Source organism: Triticum urartu, chromosome 4A (assembly GCF_056163025.1).
Source record: "Triticum urartu cultivar PI428250 chromosome 4A, HENAU_Tu73, whole genome shotgun sequence".
In the NCBI taxonomy this organism is placed as follows: Eukaryota; Viridiplantae; Streptophyta; class Magnoliopsida; order Poales; family Poaceae; genus Triticum; species Triticum urartu.
This window is the reverse complement of record NC_141876.1, coordinates 64,240,524-64,260,838: the sequence shown is the minus strand read 5'-3', so window position 1 is coordinate 64,260,838 and position 20,315 is coordinate 64,240,524. Positions and strand designations below refer to the sequence as shown.

At 45.4% G+C, this 20,315-nt stretch overlaps 2 protein-coding genes across 2 annotated transcripts; one reads left to right on the top strand and one right to left on the bottom strand.

The window, feature by feature from the left end:
* Positions 1-13,523: 13,523 nt before the first annotated feature.
* LOC125527096 (uncharacterized) lies at positions 13,524-14,489 on the top strand. Its single transcript, XM_048691672.2, has 2 exons — positions 13,524-13,744; positions 13,847-14,489. Exons 1-2 carry the CDS (start codon positions 13,580-13,582, stop codon positions 14,039-14,041), a joined length of 360 nt encoding a protein of 119 aa, XP_048547629.1. The 5' UTR covers positions 13,524-13,579; the 3' UTR covers positions 14,042-14,489.
* An 800-nt stretch (positions 14,490-15,289) lies between these two features.
* On the bottom strand, positions 15,290-19,913 carry LOC125550662 (uncharacterized). The gene is made up of 9 exons (XM_048691673.2): positions 19,676-19,913; positions 19,059-19,272; positions 18,883-18,978; positions 18,676-18,759; positions 18,030-18,190; positions 17,650-17,767; positions 16,393-16,528; positions 15,856-16,034; positions 15,290-15,745 (listed from the first exon to the last, which is right to left on the bottom strand). Exons 2-9 carry the CDS (start codon positions 19,260-19,262, stop codon positions 15,506-15,508), a joined length of 1,218 nt encoding a protein of 405 aa, XP_048547630.2. The 5' UTR covers positions 19,263-19,272; positions 19,676-19,913; the 3' UTR covers positions 15,290-15,505.
* Between the last annotated feature and the right edge of the window lie 402 nt (positions 19,914-20,315).

The window sequence follows — 20,315 nt, the reverse complement described above, 5'->3', positions numbered from 1 at the left end:
GAGAAGGGGGAAGGAGGAGGTGGAGAGAAGGAAGGAGAAGGGGGGCGCTCCCCCTCCCCTTTCCCAATTCGGATTGGGGCAAGGGGGGCCGCGCGCCACCTCCTGCTGCCTCTCCTCTTCCACCACTTTGGGCCCATGAGGCCCAATAACCCCCGGGGGGGGTTACGGTAACCCCCCGGTACTCCGGTATATATCCAATAACCCCCAGAACCATTCCAGTGTCCGAATATAGTCGTCCAATATATCGATCTTCATGTCTCGACCATTTCGAGACTCCTCGTCATGTACGTGATCACATCCGGGACTCCGAACAACCTTCGGTACATCAAAACTCAGAAACACATAATATAACCATCATCGAAACGTTAAGCGTGCGGACCCTACCGGTTCGAGAACTATGTAGACATGACCGAGACACGTCTCCGGTCAATAACCAATAGAGGAACCTGGATGCTCATATTGGCTCCTACATATTCTACGAAGATCTTTATCGGTCAAACCGCATAACAACATACGTTGTTCCCTTTGTCATCGGTATGTTACTTGCCACAGATTCGATCGTCGGTATCTCAATACCTAGTTCAATCTCGTTACCGGCAAGTCTCTTTACTCGTTCCGTAATACATCATCCCGCAACTAAATCATTAGTTGCAATGCTTGCAAGGCTTAAGCGATGTGCATTACCGAGAGGGCCCAGAGATACCTCTCCGACAATCGGAGTGACAAATCCTAATCTCGAAATACGCCAACCCAACAAGTACCTTTGGAGACACCTCTAGAGCACCTTTATAATCACCCAGTTACTTGTGATGTTTGGTAGCACACAAAGTGTTCCTCCGGTAAACGGGAGTTGCATAATCTCATAGTCATAGGAACATGTATAAGTCATGAAGAAAGCAATAGCAACAAACTAAACGGTCAAGTGTTAAGCTAACGGAATGGGTCAAGTCAATCACATCATTCTCCTAATGATGTGATCCCGTTAATCAAATGACAACCCATGTCAATGGTTAGGAAACTTAACCATCTTTGATCAACGAGCTAGTCAAGTAGAGGCATACTAGTGACACTATGTTTGTCTATGTATTCACACATGTATTATGTTTCCGGTTAATACAATTCTAGCATGAATAATAAACATTTATCATGATATAATGAAATAAATAATAACTTTATTATTGCCTCTAGGGCATATTTCCTTCAGTCTCCCACTTGCACTAGAGTCAATAATCTAGATTACACAGTAATGATTCTAACACCCACGGAGCCTTGGTGCTGATCATGTTTTGCTCGTGGAAGAGGCTTAGTCAACGGGTCTGCAACATTCAAATCCGTGTGTATCTTGCAAATTTCTATGTCTCCCACCTAGACTAAATCCCGTATGGAATTGAAGCGTCTCTTGATGTGCTTGGTTCTCTTGTGAAAATCTGGATTCCTTCGCCAAGGCAATTGCACCAGTATTGTCACAAAAGATTTTCATTGGACCCGATGCACTAGGTATGACACCTAGATCGGATATGAACTCCTTCATCCAGACTCCTTCATTTGCTGCTTCCGAAACAGCTATGTACTCCGCTTCACACGTAGATTCCGCCACGACGCTTTGTTTAGAACTGCACCAACTGACAGCTCCACCATTTAATATAAACACGTATCCGGTTTGCGATTTAGAATCGTCCGGATCAGTGTCAAAGCTTGCGTCAACGTAACCATTTACGATGAGCTCTTTGTCACCTCCATAAATGAGAAACATATCCTTAGTCCTTTTCAGGTATTCCAGGATGTTCTTGACCGTTGTCCAGTGATCCACTCCTGGATTACTTTGGTACCTCACTGCTAGACTTATAGCAAGACACACATCAGGTCTAGTACACAACATTGCATACATGATAGAGCCTATGGTTGAAGCATAGGGAACATATTTCATCTTCTCTCTATCTTCTCCAGTGGTCGGGCATTGAGTCTTACTCAACTTCACACCTTGTAACACAGGCAAGAACCCTTTCTTTGCTTGATCCATTTTGAACTTTTTCAAAACTTTGTAAAGGTATGTGCTTTGTGAAAGTCCAATTAAGCGTCTTGGTCTATCTCTATAGATCTTGATTCCCAATATGTAAGCAGCTTCACCGAGGTCTTTCATAGAAAAACTCTTATTCAAGTATCCCTTTATGCTATCCAGAAATTCTATATCATTTCCAATCAGCAATATGTCATCCACATATAATATCAGAAATGCTACAGAGCTCCCACTCACTTTCTTGTAAATACAGGCTTCTCCAAAAGTCTGTATAAAACCAAATGCTTTGATCACACTATCAAAGCATTTATTCCAACTCCGAGAGGCTTGCACCAGTCCATAAATGGATCGCTGGAGCTTGCACACTTTGTTAGCTCCCTTTGGATCGACAAAACCTTCTGGTTGCATCATATACAACTCTTCTTCCAGAAATCCATTCAGGAATGCAGTTTTTACATCCATTTGCCAAATTTCATAATCATAAAATGCGGTAATTGCTAACATGATTTGGACAAACTTAAGCATCACTATGGGTGAGAAGGTCTCATCGTAGTCAATCCCTTGAACTTGTCGAAAACCTTTTGCAACAAGTCGAGCTTTATAGACAGTAACATTACCGTCAGCGTCAGTCTTCTTCTTGAAGATCCATTTATTCTCAATTGCTTGCCGATCAACGGGCAAGTCAACCAAAGTTCACACTTTGTTCTCATACATGGATCCCATCTCAGATTTCATGGCCTCAAGCCATTTTGCGGAATCTGGGCTCACCATCGCTTCTTCATAGTTCGTAGGTTCGTCATGGTCTAGTAACATAACTTCCAGAACAGGATTACCGTACCACTCTGGTGCGGATCTTACTCTGGTTGACCTACGAGGTTCAGTAACAACTTGATCTAAAGTTTCATGATCATCATCATTAACTTCCTCACTAATTGGTGTAGGTGTCGCAGAAACCGTTTTCTGTGATGAACTACTTTCCAATAAGGGAGCAGGTACAGTTACCTCATCAAGTTCTACTTTCCTCCCACTCACTTCTTTCGAGAGAACCTCCTTCTCTAGAAAAACTACGAATTTAGCAACAGAAGTCTTGCCTTCGGATTTGTGATAGAAGGTGTACCCAACAGTCTCCTTTGGGTATCCTATGAAGACACATTTCTCTGATTTGGGTTCGAGCTTATCAGGTTGAAGCTTTTTCACATAAGCATCACAGCCCCAAACTTTCAGAAATGACAACTTTGGTTTCTTACCAAACCATAGTTCATAAGGCGTCGTCTCAACGGATTTCGATGATGCCCTATTTAAGGTGAATGCGGCCGTCTCTAAAGCATAACCCCAAAACGATAGCGGTAAATCAGTAAGAGACATCATAGATCGCACCATATCTAGTAAAGTACGATTATGACGTTCGGACACACCATTACGCTGTGGTGTTCCGGGTGGCGTGAGTTGCGAAACTATTCCACATTGTTTCAAATGAAGACCAAACTCATAACTAAAATATTCTCCTCCATGATCAGATCGTAGATACTTTATTTTCTTGTTACGATGATTTTCCACTTCACTCTGAAATTCTTTGAACTTTTCAAATGTTTCAGACTTATGTTTCATTAAGTAGATATACCCATATCTGCTTAAATCATCTGCGAAGGTGAGAAAATAACGATATCCGCCACGAGCCTCAACATTCATTGGACCACATACATCTGTATGTATGATCTCAAACAAATCCGTTGCTCTCTCCATAGTTCCAGAGAATGGAGTTTTAGTCATCTTGCCCATGAGGCACGGTTCGCAAGTACCAAGTGATTCATAATCAAGTGGTTCCAAAAGTCCATCAGTATGGAGTTTCTTCATGTGCTTTACTCCGATATGACTTAAACGGCAGTGCCACAAATAAGTTGCACTATCATTATCAACTCTGCATCTTTTGGCTTCAATATTATGAATATGTGTATCACCACTATCGAGATTTAGTAAAAATAGACCACTCTTCAAGGGTGCATGACCATAAAAGATATTACTCATATAAATAGAACAACCATTATTCTCTGATTTAAATGAATAACCGTCTCGCATCAAACAAGATCCAGATATAATGTTCATGCTCAACGCTGCCACCAAAGAACAATTATTTAGGTCTAATACTAATCCCGAAGGTAGATGTAGAGGTAGCGTGCCGACCGCGATCACATCGACTTTGGAACCATTTCCCACGCCCATCGTCACCTCGTCCTTAGCCAATCTTCGCTTAATCCGTAGCCCCTGTTTCGAGTTGCAAATGTTAGCAATAGAACCAGTATCAAATACCCAGGTGCTACTGCGAGCATTAGTAAGGTACACATCAATAACATGTATATCACATATACCTTTGTTCACTTTGCCATCCTTCTTATCCGCCAAATACTTGGGGCAGTTTTGCTTCCAGTGACTAGTCTGCTTGTAGTAGAAGCACTCAGTCTCAGGCTTAGGTCCAGACTTGGGTTTCTTCTCCTAAGCAGCAACTTGTTTGCTGTTCTTCTTGAAGTTCCCCTTCTTTTTCCCTTTGCCCTTTTTCTTAAAACTGGTGGTCTTATTGACCATCAACACTTGATGCTCCTTCTTGATTTCTACCTCCGCGGCCTTTAGCATCGCGAAGAGCTCGGGAATAGTCTTATTCATCCCTTGCATATTATAGTTCATCACGAAGCTTTTGTATCTTGGTGGCAGTGATTGAAGAACTCTGTCAATGACACTATCAAAAGGAAGATTAACTCCTAGTTGAGTCAAGTGATTATGATACCCAGACATTTTGAGTATGTGTTCACTGACAAAACTATTCTCCTCCATCCTGCAGCTATAGAACTTATTAGAGATTTCATATCTCTCAATCCGGGCATTTTCTTGAAATATTAACTTCAACTCCTGGAACATCTCATATGCCCCATGACGTTCAAAACATCGTTGAAGACCCGGTTCTAAGCCGTAAAGCATGGCACACTGAACTATCGAGTAGTCATCAGCTTTGCTCTGTCAGACGTTCATAACATCTGGTGTTGCTCCTGCAGCAGGCTTGGCACTTAGCGGTGCTTCCAGGACGTAATTCTTCTGTGCAGCAATGAGGATAATCCTCAAGTTACGGACCCAGTCCGTGTAATTGCTACCATCATCTTTCAACTTTGCTTTCTCAAGGAACGCATTAAAATTCAACGGAACAACAGCACGGGCCATCTATCTACAAACAACATAGACAAGCAAGATACTATCAGGTAATAAGTTCATGATAAATTTAAGTTCAATTAATCATATTATTTAAGAACTCCCACTTAGATAGACATCCCTCTAATCCTCTAAGTGATCACGTGATCCATATCAACTAAACCATGTCCGATCATCACGTGAGATGGAGTAGTATCAACGGTGAACATCACTATGTTGATCATATCTACTATATGATTCACGCTCGACCTTTCGGTCTCCGTGTTCCGAGGCCATATCTGTTATATGCTAGGCTCATCAAGTTTAACGTGAGTATTCTGTGTGTGCAACTGTTTTGCACTCGTTGTATTTGAACGTAGAGCCTATCACACCCGATCATCACGTGGTGTCTCAGCACGAAGAACTTTCGCAACGGTGCATACTCAGGGAGACCACTTATACTTTGATAATTTAGTGAGGAATCATCTTATAATGCTACCGTCAATCAAAGCAAGATAAGATGCATAAAAGATAAACATCACATGCAATCAATATAAGTGATATGATATGGCCATCATCTTGTGCTTGTGATCTCCATCTCCAAAGCACCTTCATGATCACCATCGAAACCCGCGCGACACCTTGATCTCCATCGTAGCATCGTTATTGCCTCGCCAATCTTATGCTTCCACGACTATCGCTACCGCGTAGTGATAAAGTAAAGCATTACAGGGCGATTGCATTGCATACAATAAAGCGACAACCATATGGCTCCTGCCAGTTGCCGATAACTCGGTTACAAAACATGATCATCTCATACAATAAAATTTAGCATCATGTCTTGACCATATCACATCACAACATGCCCTGCAAAAACAAGTTAGACGTCCTCTACTTTGTTGTTGCAAATTTTACGTGGCTGCTACGGGTTTAGCAAGAACCGTTCTTACCTACGCATCAAAACCACAACGATAGTTTGTCAAGTTGGTGATGTTTTAACCTTCGCACGGGTCGGGCGTAGCCACACTCGGTTCAACTAAAGTTGGAGAAACTGACACCCGCCAGCCACTTGGGTGCAAAGCACGTCGGTAGAACCAGTCTCGTGTAAGCGTACGCGTAATGTCGGTCCGGGCCGCTTCATCCAACAATACCGCCGAACCAAAGTATGACATGCTGGTAAGCAGTATGACTTATATCGCCCACAACTCACTTGTGTTCTACTCGTGCATATGACATCTACGCATAAAACCAGGCTCTGATACCACTGTTGGGGAACGTAGTAATTTCAAAAAAATTCCTATGCACACGCAAGATCATGGTGATGCATAGCAACGAGAGGGGAGAGTGTTGTCTACGTACCCTCATAGACCGAAAGCGGAAGCGTTAGCAGAACACGGTTGATGTAGTCGTACATCTTCACGATCCAACCGATCAAGTACCGAACGCACGACACCTCTGAGTTCAGCACACGTTCAGCCCGATGACATCCCTCGAACTCCGATCCAGCCGAGTGTTGAGGGAGAGTTTCGTCAGCACGACGGCGTGGTGACAATGTTGATGTTCTACCAACGCAGGGCTTCGCCTAAGCACTGCTATAGTATTGTCGAGGTGGACTATGGTGGAGGGGGGTACCACACACGGCTAAAAGATCAACTTGATCAATTGTTGTGTATATGGGGTGCCCCCCTCCTCCGTTAATAAAGGGGGGAGGAGGAGGGGGCCGGCCAAGAGGAGGAGGCGCGCCCAAGGGGGGGCAATCCTACTCCAAGTAGGTTTTGCCCCCCTTTCCTATTCCAACTAGGAGAAGGGGGAAGGAGGAGGTGGAGAGAAGGAAGGAGAAGGGGGGCCTCGCCCCCTCCCCTTTCCCAATTCGGATTGGGGCAAGGGGGGTCGCGCGCCACCTCTTCCTTCCTCTCCTCTTCCACCACTTTGGGCCCATGAGGCCCAATAACCCCCGGGGGGTTCCAGTAACCCCCCGGTACCCCCGGAACCATTCCGGTGTCCGAATATAGTCGTCCAATATATCAATCTTCATGTCTCGACCATTTCGAGACTCCTCGTCATGTCCGTGATCACATCTGAGACTCTGAACAACCTTCGGTACATCAAAACTCAGAAACACATAATATAGCCGTCATCGAAACGTTAAGCATGCGGACCCTACGGGTTCGAGAACTATGTAGACATGACTGAGATACGTCTCCGATCAATAACCAATAGAGAAACCTGGATGCTCATATTGGCTCCTACATATTCTACGAAGATCTTTATCGTGCAAACCGCATAACAACATACGTTGTTCCCTTTGTCATCGGTATGTTACTTGCCCGAGATTCGATCATCGGTATCTCAATACCTAGTTCAATCTCGTTACCGGCAAGTCTCTTTACTTGTTCCGTAATACATCATCTCCCAACTAACTTATTAGTTGCAATTCTTGCAAGGCTTAAGTGATGTGCATTACCGAGAGGTCCCAGAGATACCTCTCCGACAATCGGAGTGAAAAATCCTAATCTCGAAATACGCCAACCCAACAAGTACCTTTGGAGACACTTGTAGAGCACCTTTATAATCACCCAGTTATGTTGTGACGTTTGGTAGCACACAAAGTGTTCCTCCGATAAACGGGAGTTGCATAATCTCATAGTCATAGGAACATGTATAAGTCATGAAGAAAGCAATAGCAACAAACTGAACGATCAAGTGCTAAGCTAACGGAATGGGTCAAGTCAATCACATCATTCTCCTAATGATGTGATCCCGTTAATCAAATGACAACCCATGTCAATGGTTAGGAAACTTAACCATCTTTGATCAACGAGCTAGTCAAGTAGAGGCATACTAGTGACACTATGTTTGTCTATGTATTCGCACATGTATTATGTTTCCAGTTAATACAATTCTAGCATGAATAATAAACATTTATCATGATATAAGGAAATAAATAATAACTTTATTATTGCCTCTAGGGCATATTTCCTTCAGAAGCCCCCAGCCCCCTCGTCCTGGTGGTGGTCGTCGTTCCTTCTTGGTGGCGGCAACGGGGGAAGACCAGTGTTACCCTGGGGCGATCCTCACGAGGCGGGTCCCTCCAGGCGCCCTCGCGAGGTTGGTTCTGCCAGCGGTCCTCACGAGGCCGGTCGCGCCACTCCTGGCACGGGCCACGGTCATCCCAGCGTCCGCCTCCGCGTCCTTCTCCGTGGCTGTAGCCCCGGTTGTTGCGCTCGGGGCGTCGACCGAAGCGTCCTTCCCGTATGGCTCTGAGCTCTTGACAATCGCTGGTGTTGTGGGTGTTCAGGTTGTGGAAGGCGCAGAACGGATAGCCGTTCTTGGACGACTCGGGCTGATCTCTGCCTCGCTTGGTGTCGGGCTCCGCTGCGAGCACCACTGCCTCTTTGCGCTTCATGTCCTTGGCCTTGGCCTTCTTCTCCTCCACTCCTGCAACTGGCAGCTCAAGGAGGGAGAGTCGCCCCTCCTCAGCTCTTGCGCACTTGGTCGCCAGGTTGAACAGCTCCTGAGATGTGCAAAGCTCCTCATGGATAGCTAGCTCTTCCTTCATCTTGACGTCACGGACGTCGTCGGAAAACGCGGAGATGATGGCCTCGTCCGTGACCTTGGGGATCTTGAGGCGTGTGTTGTTGAAGTGCTAGATGTACTTCTGGAGGGTCTCCCCTGGCTGTTGCTTGATGCGGCGTAGATCGCCCGTGGCCGGTGGGCGGTCACGGGTTCCCTGGAAGTTGGCGACGAAGCGGTCGCGCATCTCGTCCCAGGAGGAGATCGAGTCATGCTGCAGGTTCAGGAGCCAGGAGCGGGCCCCATCCTTGAGAGCCATGGAAAACCAGTTCGCCATGACTTTTTCGTCGCCGTTGGCCGCTTCGATGCTCAACTCATAGAGCTACAGGAACTCCGTGGGGTCGGCGGTGCCGTCGTATCGAGGAGGTAGATCTGGCTTGAACTTGCTTGGCCAGGCGACGCTACGCAGTTCGGGGGTGAAGGCGCGGCAGCTAACCGTGGTCGCCGGGGCCCGCTTCTGAGGCGGAGCTTGGTCTTGGGGAGGTCCGCGTTGCGCCACTATAGGCGGCACGCAGTCTTGACGAGGTGGCGTGGGGAGCGCCTGTGCAGCTTCTCGCGGCCGCGGGATTTCTTGGCAGCTTCTTTCTTCACGTGCGGGCGCCGGGCGCGGCGGATCACACCGTGGAGGCGCGCCCCTTGGCGCCAAGGCACTGTCGTGGGGTCGAGGCGGTGAAGGCACGCCATGAGCCCCGTCGCCCGCGGCTGGTTGAGGGGGAGGCAGAGAGTGGGACAGCGTCGTAGAGCCCCCTGAGGCAAGGACGAGCTCGGCGACGCAGTCGAGCCACTCCTCATAGAGGTCGTCGACGGGGCGGTAACGCAGGAGCTCGTTCACCGCGATGAGCGCGCCCGTGCCTCCATGGGAGCGCGGTGCGCGTGAGACGAAGAACCAGCAGGGGTGAGTGATGGAGTAGCGGTGCGGCCGTCCTGCCGCACCGAAGGATGCTGCGAGGACGCATGTTGCTCGTTCCCCACCGGACCGGTGACAGCGTTGGCGGCGGGGGGCGGAGAACGACGAGGTGGCCCGCCGACGGGAGCCGTCTGAGCAACGCGGGCGGCGAGGGCAGCCCAACGCTCAGCTTGAGCACGGCGAGCGTCCGACATGGAGACGACGGAGCGACGGAGCGATGGACTGACGGAAAGGAAGCTACGGCGCACCCCTACCTGGCGCGCTAAATGTCGGATGTGGGGTTCTGGCAAACCCTTAAGGTTCGAACACTAGGGTGCGCGCGAAGTCTTTCCCTCCTACCGATCTACGCTCTAGCTCGCTAAGATCTTACGGATGAACTCGACAGACTCACAACACAAAAAGACACTGGGTTTATACTAGTTCGGGCTACCGTTGTGGTGTAATACCCTACTCCAGTGTGGTGGTGGTAGATTGCCTCTTGGGCTGATGATGAACAGTACAAGGGGAAGAACAGCCTCCTAAAGTTGAGGTGTTCTTGTGCGTGTGGACTTGTGTGTATCTCTGGGTCTGATCCCCTTTCTCTCTCGGCCTCTCTCTCTTTCTCTGGGTCTCTCTCTTTCTCTCTTTCTCATCCCCCCTCTACTATGGTGGTGGCTAGTCCTATTTATAGAGACACTGGTCATCTTCCCAAATATTGAGCGGGAAGGGAGCCAACAATGGCGGGCTAATTTGAAGAGGGACAGCTAGTACGAGCCATCCTGACAAAAGGTAGTCTGCGCCTGTGAAAGGCTCTGGGGTGACGCCGTCTTGGGCTCCACGATGACCTCCGCCTTGCCGTCCGCCTGGTCTTGGTCTTGTTGCACCGAAATGGCAACCTTTGCCCGAAGCCTCGGTACTCCGCGGCTGCGCTTGCCTCCCTTGCACCAAAGAGGAAACAAGGACGCTGCGCGCGCTGGCGCCCGCCTGGCGCCCGCCTGGTGTCGATCGTCATGGCTCACGTCACGAGAGCCTCGTGAGGTTCGCCTCGCCTTGATATCTCCGTTCCTCGTGAGCCTGCCTAGCTAGGCCACTCCAGAGGAGGTCTTGCGTCGTCCGCCTCGCAAGGTTTAGCCCCTCACGAGGGTCTTGGGTGCCTTGTTGGTGAAGATAGGCCGTACGGCCTGTTGCTTGACCACGCCGCGGGCCGCAGACAGACAAATCTGAGGACCCCCGTTCCTAAATCGCCGACAGTATATACGTGTATATGAGTACCTGCCATTATACAGTGTTCACAGGAAAAAAACGAACCAAGGTTCTGTTTTTATCCCTTATATATGTTCCGCGTGGCGAATCAACCTGTGGTTGAGTTGGTTAGGTGGACAGTGGTATCACCAACCCACCAGGGTTCAAATCCTGGTGCTCGCATTATTCTTGGATTTATTTCAGGATTTCCGGCGATGCGCTTTCAGTGGGAGGAGACGTTCCCGTCGACGACGAGGCACCTACGGTGACTTCGTAAATCTCAAGATGATATGCCGGCTCAGTTTCTTGGAGGTGCTCATAGGGGTAGGGTGTGCGTGTGTGCGTTCATAGGGATGAGTGTATGCACGTGTATATGAGCGCTTGTGTTTGTACTGATGGTCAAAAAAATATATGTTCCGCGTGATTTACTTGATCATCTTAACTTTTCTTGTTTGCCCTTGCCAGTTGCCTCGTATCTCCTCCCATGCATGTATATCTATATCTATATTTATATGTCTATATATTTATATTTCTATATAAAAAATCCAAAGAGACAGATCCAATTGATTTTGGCCATCGAACTAAGTAATTCAACGACCTAGATTACTTCAATGGCGAGCGTTAAATGTGTTTAACGTGCAATTAATATCATACTAAATATTACACTAACCATAGAATATTAGAATTAACAGACAAATAATAGCATACCTAATATCCGCGTGCAATTAATATATTGCCTAAATATTAACATGCGTTGCGCTTGCATATTTACTAATTTAATTTAAGGGTCTGTCTATATTACATCTAGATGTGAGATATCTCACATCTAAGTTCTGGTCCAGCCCACCGCTTTGTTCTCCTATTTGTTTTTTCTTTCTTTCATCGGGCTGGCCGATTGGAGCGCTAAAAAGAATTACAAGTGACACGCTACCTAACACAGGAATCTGGCCGATTGGAGCGCTACCAAAAAACTACAGTTGACGCACTAACCGACACATGAATCAAACTGGAGACCTCAGTCTTGGGAACAACGTCTTCTACCACTCCAACCATTACATGCTGCCAATTTAATGAAACGGGAAATGTTTAAGAACACAGTACAGGGTGAAGATTAGAAGACATTTTTTAAATTAATTGAAACCCTTTTTGCAAATTATGAACAATTTTGAATTGTCGAATATTTTTTGAACACAAATTACGTGCCCAATTACAATTGGGATAAAACAAATTACGTGCCTAATTACGAGTCGAGGGTGGAATTATAACTGAGACAACAACAAACTATGGGCCTAGTTGCGAGTTGACGATGGACTTGCAACTGGGACAAAAAAAGGTCAAAGCCCAGTTGCGAGTTAACGGTGGACTTGCAACTGGGATAAAAAAAAGGTCAGAGCCTAGTTGCGAGTCAAGGATGGACTTGTAACTGGAACAAAAAAAATGTCGCGCCCTAGTTGCGAGTCGAGGGTGGACTTGCAACTAAGAGAAGTATATAAAACAATGATACGAGTTGCAAGTTGAGGGTGAACTTGCAACTGAGATGGAAAACAAAATAATTATCAATTGCGAGATAAGGGCGGGTTTGCAACTGGGACAACAACAAACTATGGGCCTAGTTGCAAGTTGAGGGTGAGCTTGCAACTGGGACAAAAAAAGGTCGGAGCCCGGTTGCGAGTCAAGGATGAACTTGCAACTAGGACAAAATAAGTGTTGGACCCCATTGCAAGTTAGAGAGTGGAGTTGCAACTAACACAAAAAAGGTCAGGCCGAAGTTGCGATTCAAGGGTGGACTTGCAACTGGTACAAAAAAGGTTAGGACCACTTGCGGGTCGATGATAGACTTGCAACTAGGACAAAAAAGTTAACCCTAGTGAGTCAAGGTTAAACTATCAACTAAAAAAAAAGACCGGGCCCTAGTTGCGAGTCGATGGTGGACTAGCAACTAGAACAAAAAATGGTCGCGCCCCAGTTGCGAATCGAGGGTGAACTTGCAACTGAGACAAAAAATGTCAAGGGCTAGTTGCAAGTCAAGGGTGGTATTGCAACAGGGACAAAAAAAAATCTCGGACCACAGTAGTGAGTCGAGTGTGATCTTGCAACTGAGATAAAAAAATTGACAACACCTCTGTTTGATCGTGAACAGTCAACTAACAACAATGAAAAAAATTCATGATTTAAAAAATATAAAAGAAAAAAATTGAATTGAAAAAAGAAAATAACAAAATTGCAGAATTTAAATGTTTACAAATTGGAAACAAAATAAATAAAAAATTAAAACAGAAAAAGGGAAGAGAAAAAGAAACAAAAAAGAAAATAAAAAATTACTCGTGGCTGCACCCCACGCCGAGGCAACCCACGACCACAAGGCAGTGAAAAAACAAAGAACGGCCTACATGCCACTACGGGGGGTCTCCTCACATGGGCAACGCGTGTGGAAATAACACCAAAAGGAAAAAAAATGCTAAAGAAACAAAAAGAAAAAAGAACAAAAGAATACGAATCTTGATGTTTAAATTATGTGGTTAGAAAATTAGATGTGAGATAACTATTTCACATCTAGATGTGAAATAGCAAACCTGTTAATTTAAAGCCCTAATGATTATTTTCATGGTGCCCACGTCTCCGATATTAACTCGCACGCGAGGTCGATTTAGGGTAAAGCCCCGCTCGTCGCCGTCTCTCTTCCCCCAATGGCACAGCGGATCTCCTCGACGCCGTGCGACGCGTCCGGCTGCGAGGCGACGGAGGAGGCGCCGCTGCTGGACGTCGAGAAGGGCGCACCCGAAGAACGCGGCACGGCGTCGCCGGCGGACGATGGGGGCGTGGAAACATCCGGCTGCCGGCGCTTTTTCCAGGTAACTAACCACGAAGGCCCCCACAAAAAATAGCAAGTCGTGATGCGGTCGATGTGCTAACTGAAACTGAATTTGCCCGGTGTAACCAACTGAATTCTGCAGGAGTTCTTGGCCGTTGTGTGGCTGTGCATGGTGAATCAGATGAGGATAGCCTATAACGCCTACGGTGACACCGAAACGAGACCGTTCATGGTGCTTCTGATGGTAATGCTCGCCTTGACTGTCGCCAACGTGTTTCACTTGGTCAGCACGCAGCCTGCGTACCCTCCGGCACAATCTACCTCCGTGCTTCACTGATTTGTTTGGTAGCTAGCCCGCTTTTACCACAAGCGTAGCGATCAATTTAGCCGCTAGAAAGATAGTATATGGCATTACCCAGATTTGTGGCATGAAAATATGGCAGTGTGTACAAGTGTATGGCAGCCAAACATGCCTAAGTTTTGCAGCTGATGAGTCTCCAGTGCATCTCTATCTAGTCATTCAAACTAATTGAATGTCGGTGCGTTTGTCATGGAATAATAAAACCTACATACACAATGATCATAACATCGTCGACGTGCCGCGTGTGCTTAGGGCACCGTGGGCATAGTTAGAATGGATGGTGAGTGATGGCATGTGCTGGTTGCGCTCTTCGTTTCCAGACAGAAACTCGACAAATAAGTCTCCTTGGAAAAATAAAAAACATATTAAAATAGCAGTGGAAAGCTCGGGATGAGATAAGCACCACACTTGATAGTAAACACACTGCTAGTACGTCACACACTGAGACTGACACGGGCTCACCCATGGATCAAACAACACGTTGTACTCCCTCTATTTCATAATGTAGCGTGTATAGATTCTTTAAAAAGTCACAAATTTTGACCAAATTTGTAAAGAAAATTATTTATCAGTTTTGTTAAAGCATATCTAGATGTGCCATAAGTATTGCACATCTAAGTACTATGTCATTGATCTTACATTGAGATTCGTGTGAATATATTTTTTTCTTTTTTCTCTTTATGCTTAATTCACTCACTTAGATGTGTAATAACTAGAGCACATCTAGATGTGCCCTAGACACACCCATTATTTATATCTACATACCAAATATATAAAATATGAAACTACGTCTTTTGATGAATCTAATGATAGTGTTGGCATTCTAGATGAAAATATTTTTCTTTACAAACTTAGTCAGAGTTTTTTTTTACAAAGTTGGTCAAACTTGATCAGAGTTGATGAGCTTTGACTTTTCAAAAATTCTTTCATTGGGAGACGTATGTTCACATCGACAGGGGGATAGAACACAATAGCCGGTGCTGTTGAAGATGTTCTTAGCCGCTTCACCATGGAGGATACGGGCCGCCGCACAGCCGGTATCACGTTGACACCACAGGGGAACACCAACGACGCACGGAGCCACACCAATCCGCTGCAACAGGCAACAGAGTGCAGGACTGATAACTCTTAGAAATTTCCCTGTTTACAAAAAAATAAAGAACAAATAGGTGATGATATGATAACTAGGTAAATTTCCCTGTTTTAAAAAATTTAGAGAAAAAATAGCTGATTATATGTAGCATCATTCCTTACTCCGAGATATACTATCTGTACACATATATTTCAAAAAAAAAACATACACATTTGGGAAATATCAGTTGAAAGAAACAAAGCAATGTGTAATAAACATGAACAAAATTGCGTAATCCATGTCCTCTTGCTAGGTCTTTGTACGTGTCGAGGATTGGTGTCCTTTGTAGCGAAAAGGTGAATGAACATCTAGAGGATTGCTGGATCTTTGTATTTCTTGAAAAGAATCTCAATGTCATCGAGGACTTGCGGTGGCAGAGGCCGCGGAGCGCTGGTAAATGCATCGATGTTCTCCTTTAGCTGATCCATGGTGGTCGCTCCTATGATGGTGCTAGCTGTGAAAGGGCGGTCACGCACAAAGCCGAGGGCAAGCTGGACCGGTGTTAGCCCATGCTTCTTGGCAAGCTTGACATACTCGTCCGTTGCTTCCTGAAACAAAGGCAATAGGAAGTAAATGAGGATGAAGTCCGCCGCCCTCAGAAAATTGCGAAACTAATAAACTTTAGTTCTGAATGGTTAGTTGCAGTGTTTAACCATACTTTAGCCAAAGACGCGTTGTAGCGCTCCATGTATCCCGGGAAGAGATTCAGCCTGCTCCTCTTTGCACCAGCAGAGTTAGCATCAAGATACTTTCCGCTGAGAACGCCACCCGCCAGTGGGGAGTAGGCAAGCAGCCCCACATTGCAGTTATTTGGGTGGCAGACCTCAACAAGATCAACTGTGACAAAATAAACATGAAGGCCAGGTCCAGCATATTAGGTACACACTAAGCTGGGCACTCAAAAGCCAGCACTCTGATACCATCACCTCAAGAATATGCAAAATGCACAATTTAACAAAATTATAACACAGTTATATGGAAGCCTTTTCATTCTTTTCAGTTATATCTAAGCAGGAAAGAAATTAGTTGTCAGCAAATACTTATCAGCAGTTTGTATTTATTTGACATAACATGCAACTGATTTTCAGACTAAAAGAGAAGGTAGAAAATCTCAGTTATTTAGAACCAAGGGCCTCATAAACAGAATTCTGATGAATCTAGTGAAGACTGAAGAGATCGGTGCCATCTGTTTCACCTTCAAAGCGGCATCTCACAATTAGACTATAACTGTTCTGGATGCTCACAATCTTTGGAAATCCTTGAAGTTTGGCAGCCTGTACAAACTCCATTACTCCATATGAGCTTTCATTGGAAACACCGATATAGCGTACCTAGAACAGACAATAAAAGTGATTTCAACAATTGTTCTTGTCTGCAATTCGAATACGCTGTGAGTGAACTACTTAAATGTGCCTCTAAAATGCAATAAGAACATGATCATAAGCTACTTCTAGAAACAAGGCATTAAGCCTGGCTTTCATTGCAACTCCCATTGGCAGCATTCTTACAATCAGGTTCACAAAGGGGACACCAGCTTACAAGGGGAGCTCAAACAAGATAAGTTCAGACTAGCAGCGCCATTCCGGATAATGAGTTTCATGCAGCGGTTTCAAAGACTAAGCTCTTCTTGCAATTATCAACAGGTCAGAATGCATCTCATGTTTCTTGCGGTCGAAATCAAATGGTAACCTGTTTCTATTAAGCTTACAAACAAGCTTTAGCAGTATGTTTGCATGTCATGTTTTTGGCCAGCGCCATCTCTAAAGCTGCGCTCCACTCAATTGCAAAATATTCATGTGGCTGGCGTTGCAGTGCCGTATCTGGACCTCTGATCACAGCGTACGGTGAGGCCTACAAGATCATCCCTCACCCTGCAATCTCTGTGACCAAGAGGAGGACACAACAGATCACATCCTCATGCAATGCATTTATGCCCGTCAGGTTTGCTCCAACTGCTTCCTGGCTGCCCACTGTGATGCCTCTCATGTTCCGATTGCTACTGACAACTTGGAGGATTGGTAGTGCAGCACTCGCAAGAGGATTCCCAAGGGAAAATGGCGTGGTTTCAACTCCATGGTCATGATTACTTGTTGCCTTGTTGGAGTTTGTGGAAGCAACGAAACGCAAGGGGTGTTCAACAACATTCACCTGCAGGTTTCTTCTGGCGCTCTGACCGCACTCATCCATCAGGATTTGAAACTCTGGGCATTTGCGGGAGGAAGAGGCATAGCTGAATTTTATGAGTAATCTCTAGGTCTTGTAGCAGGAATTGGAGCTGTGGCATTTTGTGAGTAGTTCATTAGATGTTTAGGTGGTTATGGAGACTCTCTCCTCTCCGAAGATTGGTGGGAGGGTTTGTAATTTTAACTATTTCTCTTCTGTAAAAATATCAGCTAAATATGCATCACACAAGGCTTTTGTGTTTTCTCGAAAAATGCCTAAAAAATAATACCTTTCCTTCATCAATTAGCTCCTGGAAAGCTTTCAATTGATCCTCAAATGGAACGCTTGGCCTCCATTTGGTTGAATTATAACTGAATTCGCCAAATATTGGCACATACCTATCGGGCCTAAAGACATAAAAGAAACATTTGGAGGCAGGGTTGATTTCCTCGTCAAGGTAAAAGAAGCAAACTATATCAATATAACAAAAATAACCTCCTCCCTAATGTTGATAATAAGTTGGAATTTTTTTTCATGAACAAATGAACATCTGACAAAGTTAATATAATGAATATTGGCTCTGAAAATGATTGTGCATGCATTCGAGCTGGACAAAAAAAGGTGCAGGTTATGCCTAAGCAAGAATAATCTTCAAAATGAAACACTAACCAGTGTATCTGAAGCAAATCAATGTAGTCTGTAGATAAACGTGAAAGACTCTTTTCAACACTTTCCTTGATATTGGCGGCATCGACACGTACCACCTCTGCATTATCCCGAAGATAAGTAGATCGCTCTGAATAACCAGAAACTTTGGTGGCTAGAATCACCTAGATACACATAATCAAATCGTGCAAGTGTCATGTTTCAGGCTTTCTCAATTTAAAAAAATATATTTCAGACTTTCAATGACACTATTCAAACATGTCATTACAAATGGAAAATCTGGGGTCTGTTGATACTAAAGCCTGGGCCATAATTTATTCTGTTGTTCAACATCTTTATTCTTATTATTATGATCATAATCTCTAGACCCAGGCTTTCACGTTTATATTTAATCTGTTGGGCCATATCATTAATGAAAACAGCTCAATGCTGCTCTTTCGTCAAAAATAATCCTAAACACTGACATCAACTTGGGTGGGGAATCAGCGTAACATATATGCAGATCACAAAAAAGAATCATGTACACATAGAAACAAGTTAATTAAACAGAGTAGAGTCTCATGTCCATGAATTTGCTGGTAATCCAAGCAGCGGGCATGATTGAACAATTTAGAATAAGGTGATAAACAACTGGGCCTGTTTACAGTACCTTGTCTCGTGGCTTGGATTGCATCCACCTGCCTATATATAGATCAGTCCGCCCTTGAGTTTCCTTCTTTGTTGGAACTGGATACTAAAGGAATAAAAAATTAAAAACTAGATCTATCATTCATGGATGGCTGATAGAATTGAACTTCAGAGGATAAGGGAATAGAGTCCACAAAGGGAAGGAAAGAATACACAGTTCTGCACTGACCATTTCTGCAGTGTCCAGGATATTGATGCCCTGATCAAAAGAATAAGAAAGCATATCATGTGCTTCCTTCTCTGTGTTTTGCTCCCCAAAAGTCATCTGAAGGAACAAAGAATTAGCCCGGATTGTAAAAGAAATGTAGCAACAACATACAACATGATCTGCAGCTATGCACATACTGTTCCAAGAGTAATCTCGCTGATAAGAAGGTCTGAATCTCCAAGCTTCTTATACTGCAACTCTTGTTGTGCCTGCGCTCGAACCTTGCTGCGCAGGCGTCTCGCGTGCCATCTTTGAGACCGGCGGGCAGTCAACCCCGGTAAGTTATTGCTATATGACGAGGAGGGGGTCGTGACGAACGCAGATAGCGCCATTTGTTGCATACTGAAACTCCTGTTCATGCATATTACAGCAAACAACCATTTTCCGTGTCAGCGGCGGAACACTAGGTGCCCAATTTTTGGAATTAGTACAAAGAAAACCTGACCGCTACATTCTACATTATGCATAGCCAAACCCTTACATGTAATTATATTTCTTGATCTGGCAAGCCCACTAAACAAATTAATATTGGGAACCCCAACAGATAAGCTCCTGAAACCTAGTATCTGGAATCCCTGCCCCCAATACCTACTATTTCTCGGTTACTTTATAATTTGACAAATAAGCATGCGCTTCTGGACTTGCATTCCCGAGAATTTCCGGGGAAACAACATATGGGACGGTTTGAAACCTTAGTCGGATGCGCTTATTCGGAATCGAGAACCGCAGAGATGTAGAGACGGAAGAGGGCTACCTGTTTCTAGGTCGTTGCCTCCCAAGTTCAGCGCCGCTGCCGGCAGCTAGGATGGTGGGAAGCTAGGTGTCCCCTGCCTGCGACGCCGGGAGAGGACGGAGGAGGCTATGCGAGGTTGGTTGCCTGAACTCCGGGTGACGGAGGCGGGTAGGGGTGGATGAGGTGGCCGTCCCGCGACGGCGCAGAACACAGTGTGCGTGTGTGGCAAAGATTCGTGGATGCGGAAGCAACAGCATGCCAAGCCCAGGCACTCTCTCTCTTTTTTCTTTTCTTTTTTTGAGAAAAGCCCAGGCACTCTCTCAAGCAGGGCCCAGGATCTCTCACGGGTAAACACTTGCTGGATCCGTTTGCACCGGCCCGGCCCGGCCCGGCCCAGCCCAGGATGAGACTTTTACGGCTCATTTGGAAAAAAGTGTACCCCCTCAAAAGCACCAGAATCATAGGTTATACATACATGCCCGTGCGTTGCAACGGAAGAGATAATTGACGTAACTAAAATATCTGTCAGCATGGCCCAACAACACCTGAATTGTGCCCGGCCAGACAGAGAGACGCACACTGAGATCTAACAGAAATTCATATTAGTGATACGTTAAGAAGCATGCTACACATACAATACTTTTTGTACAATTATTTTGAT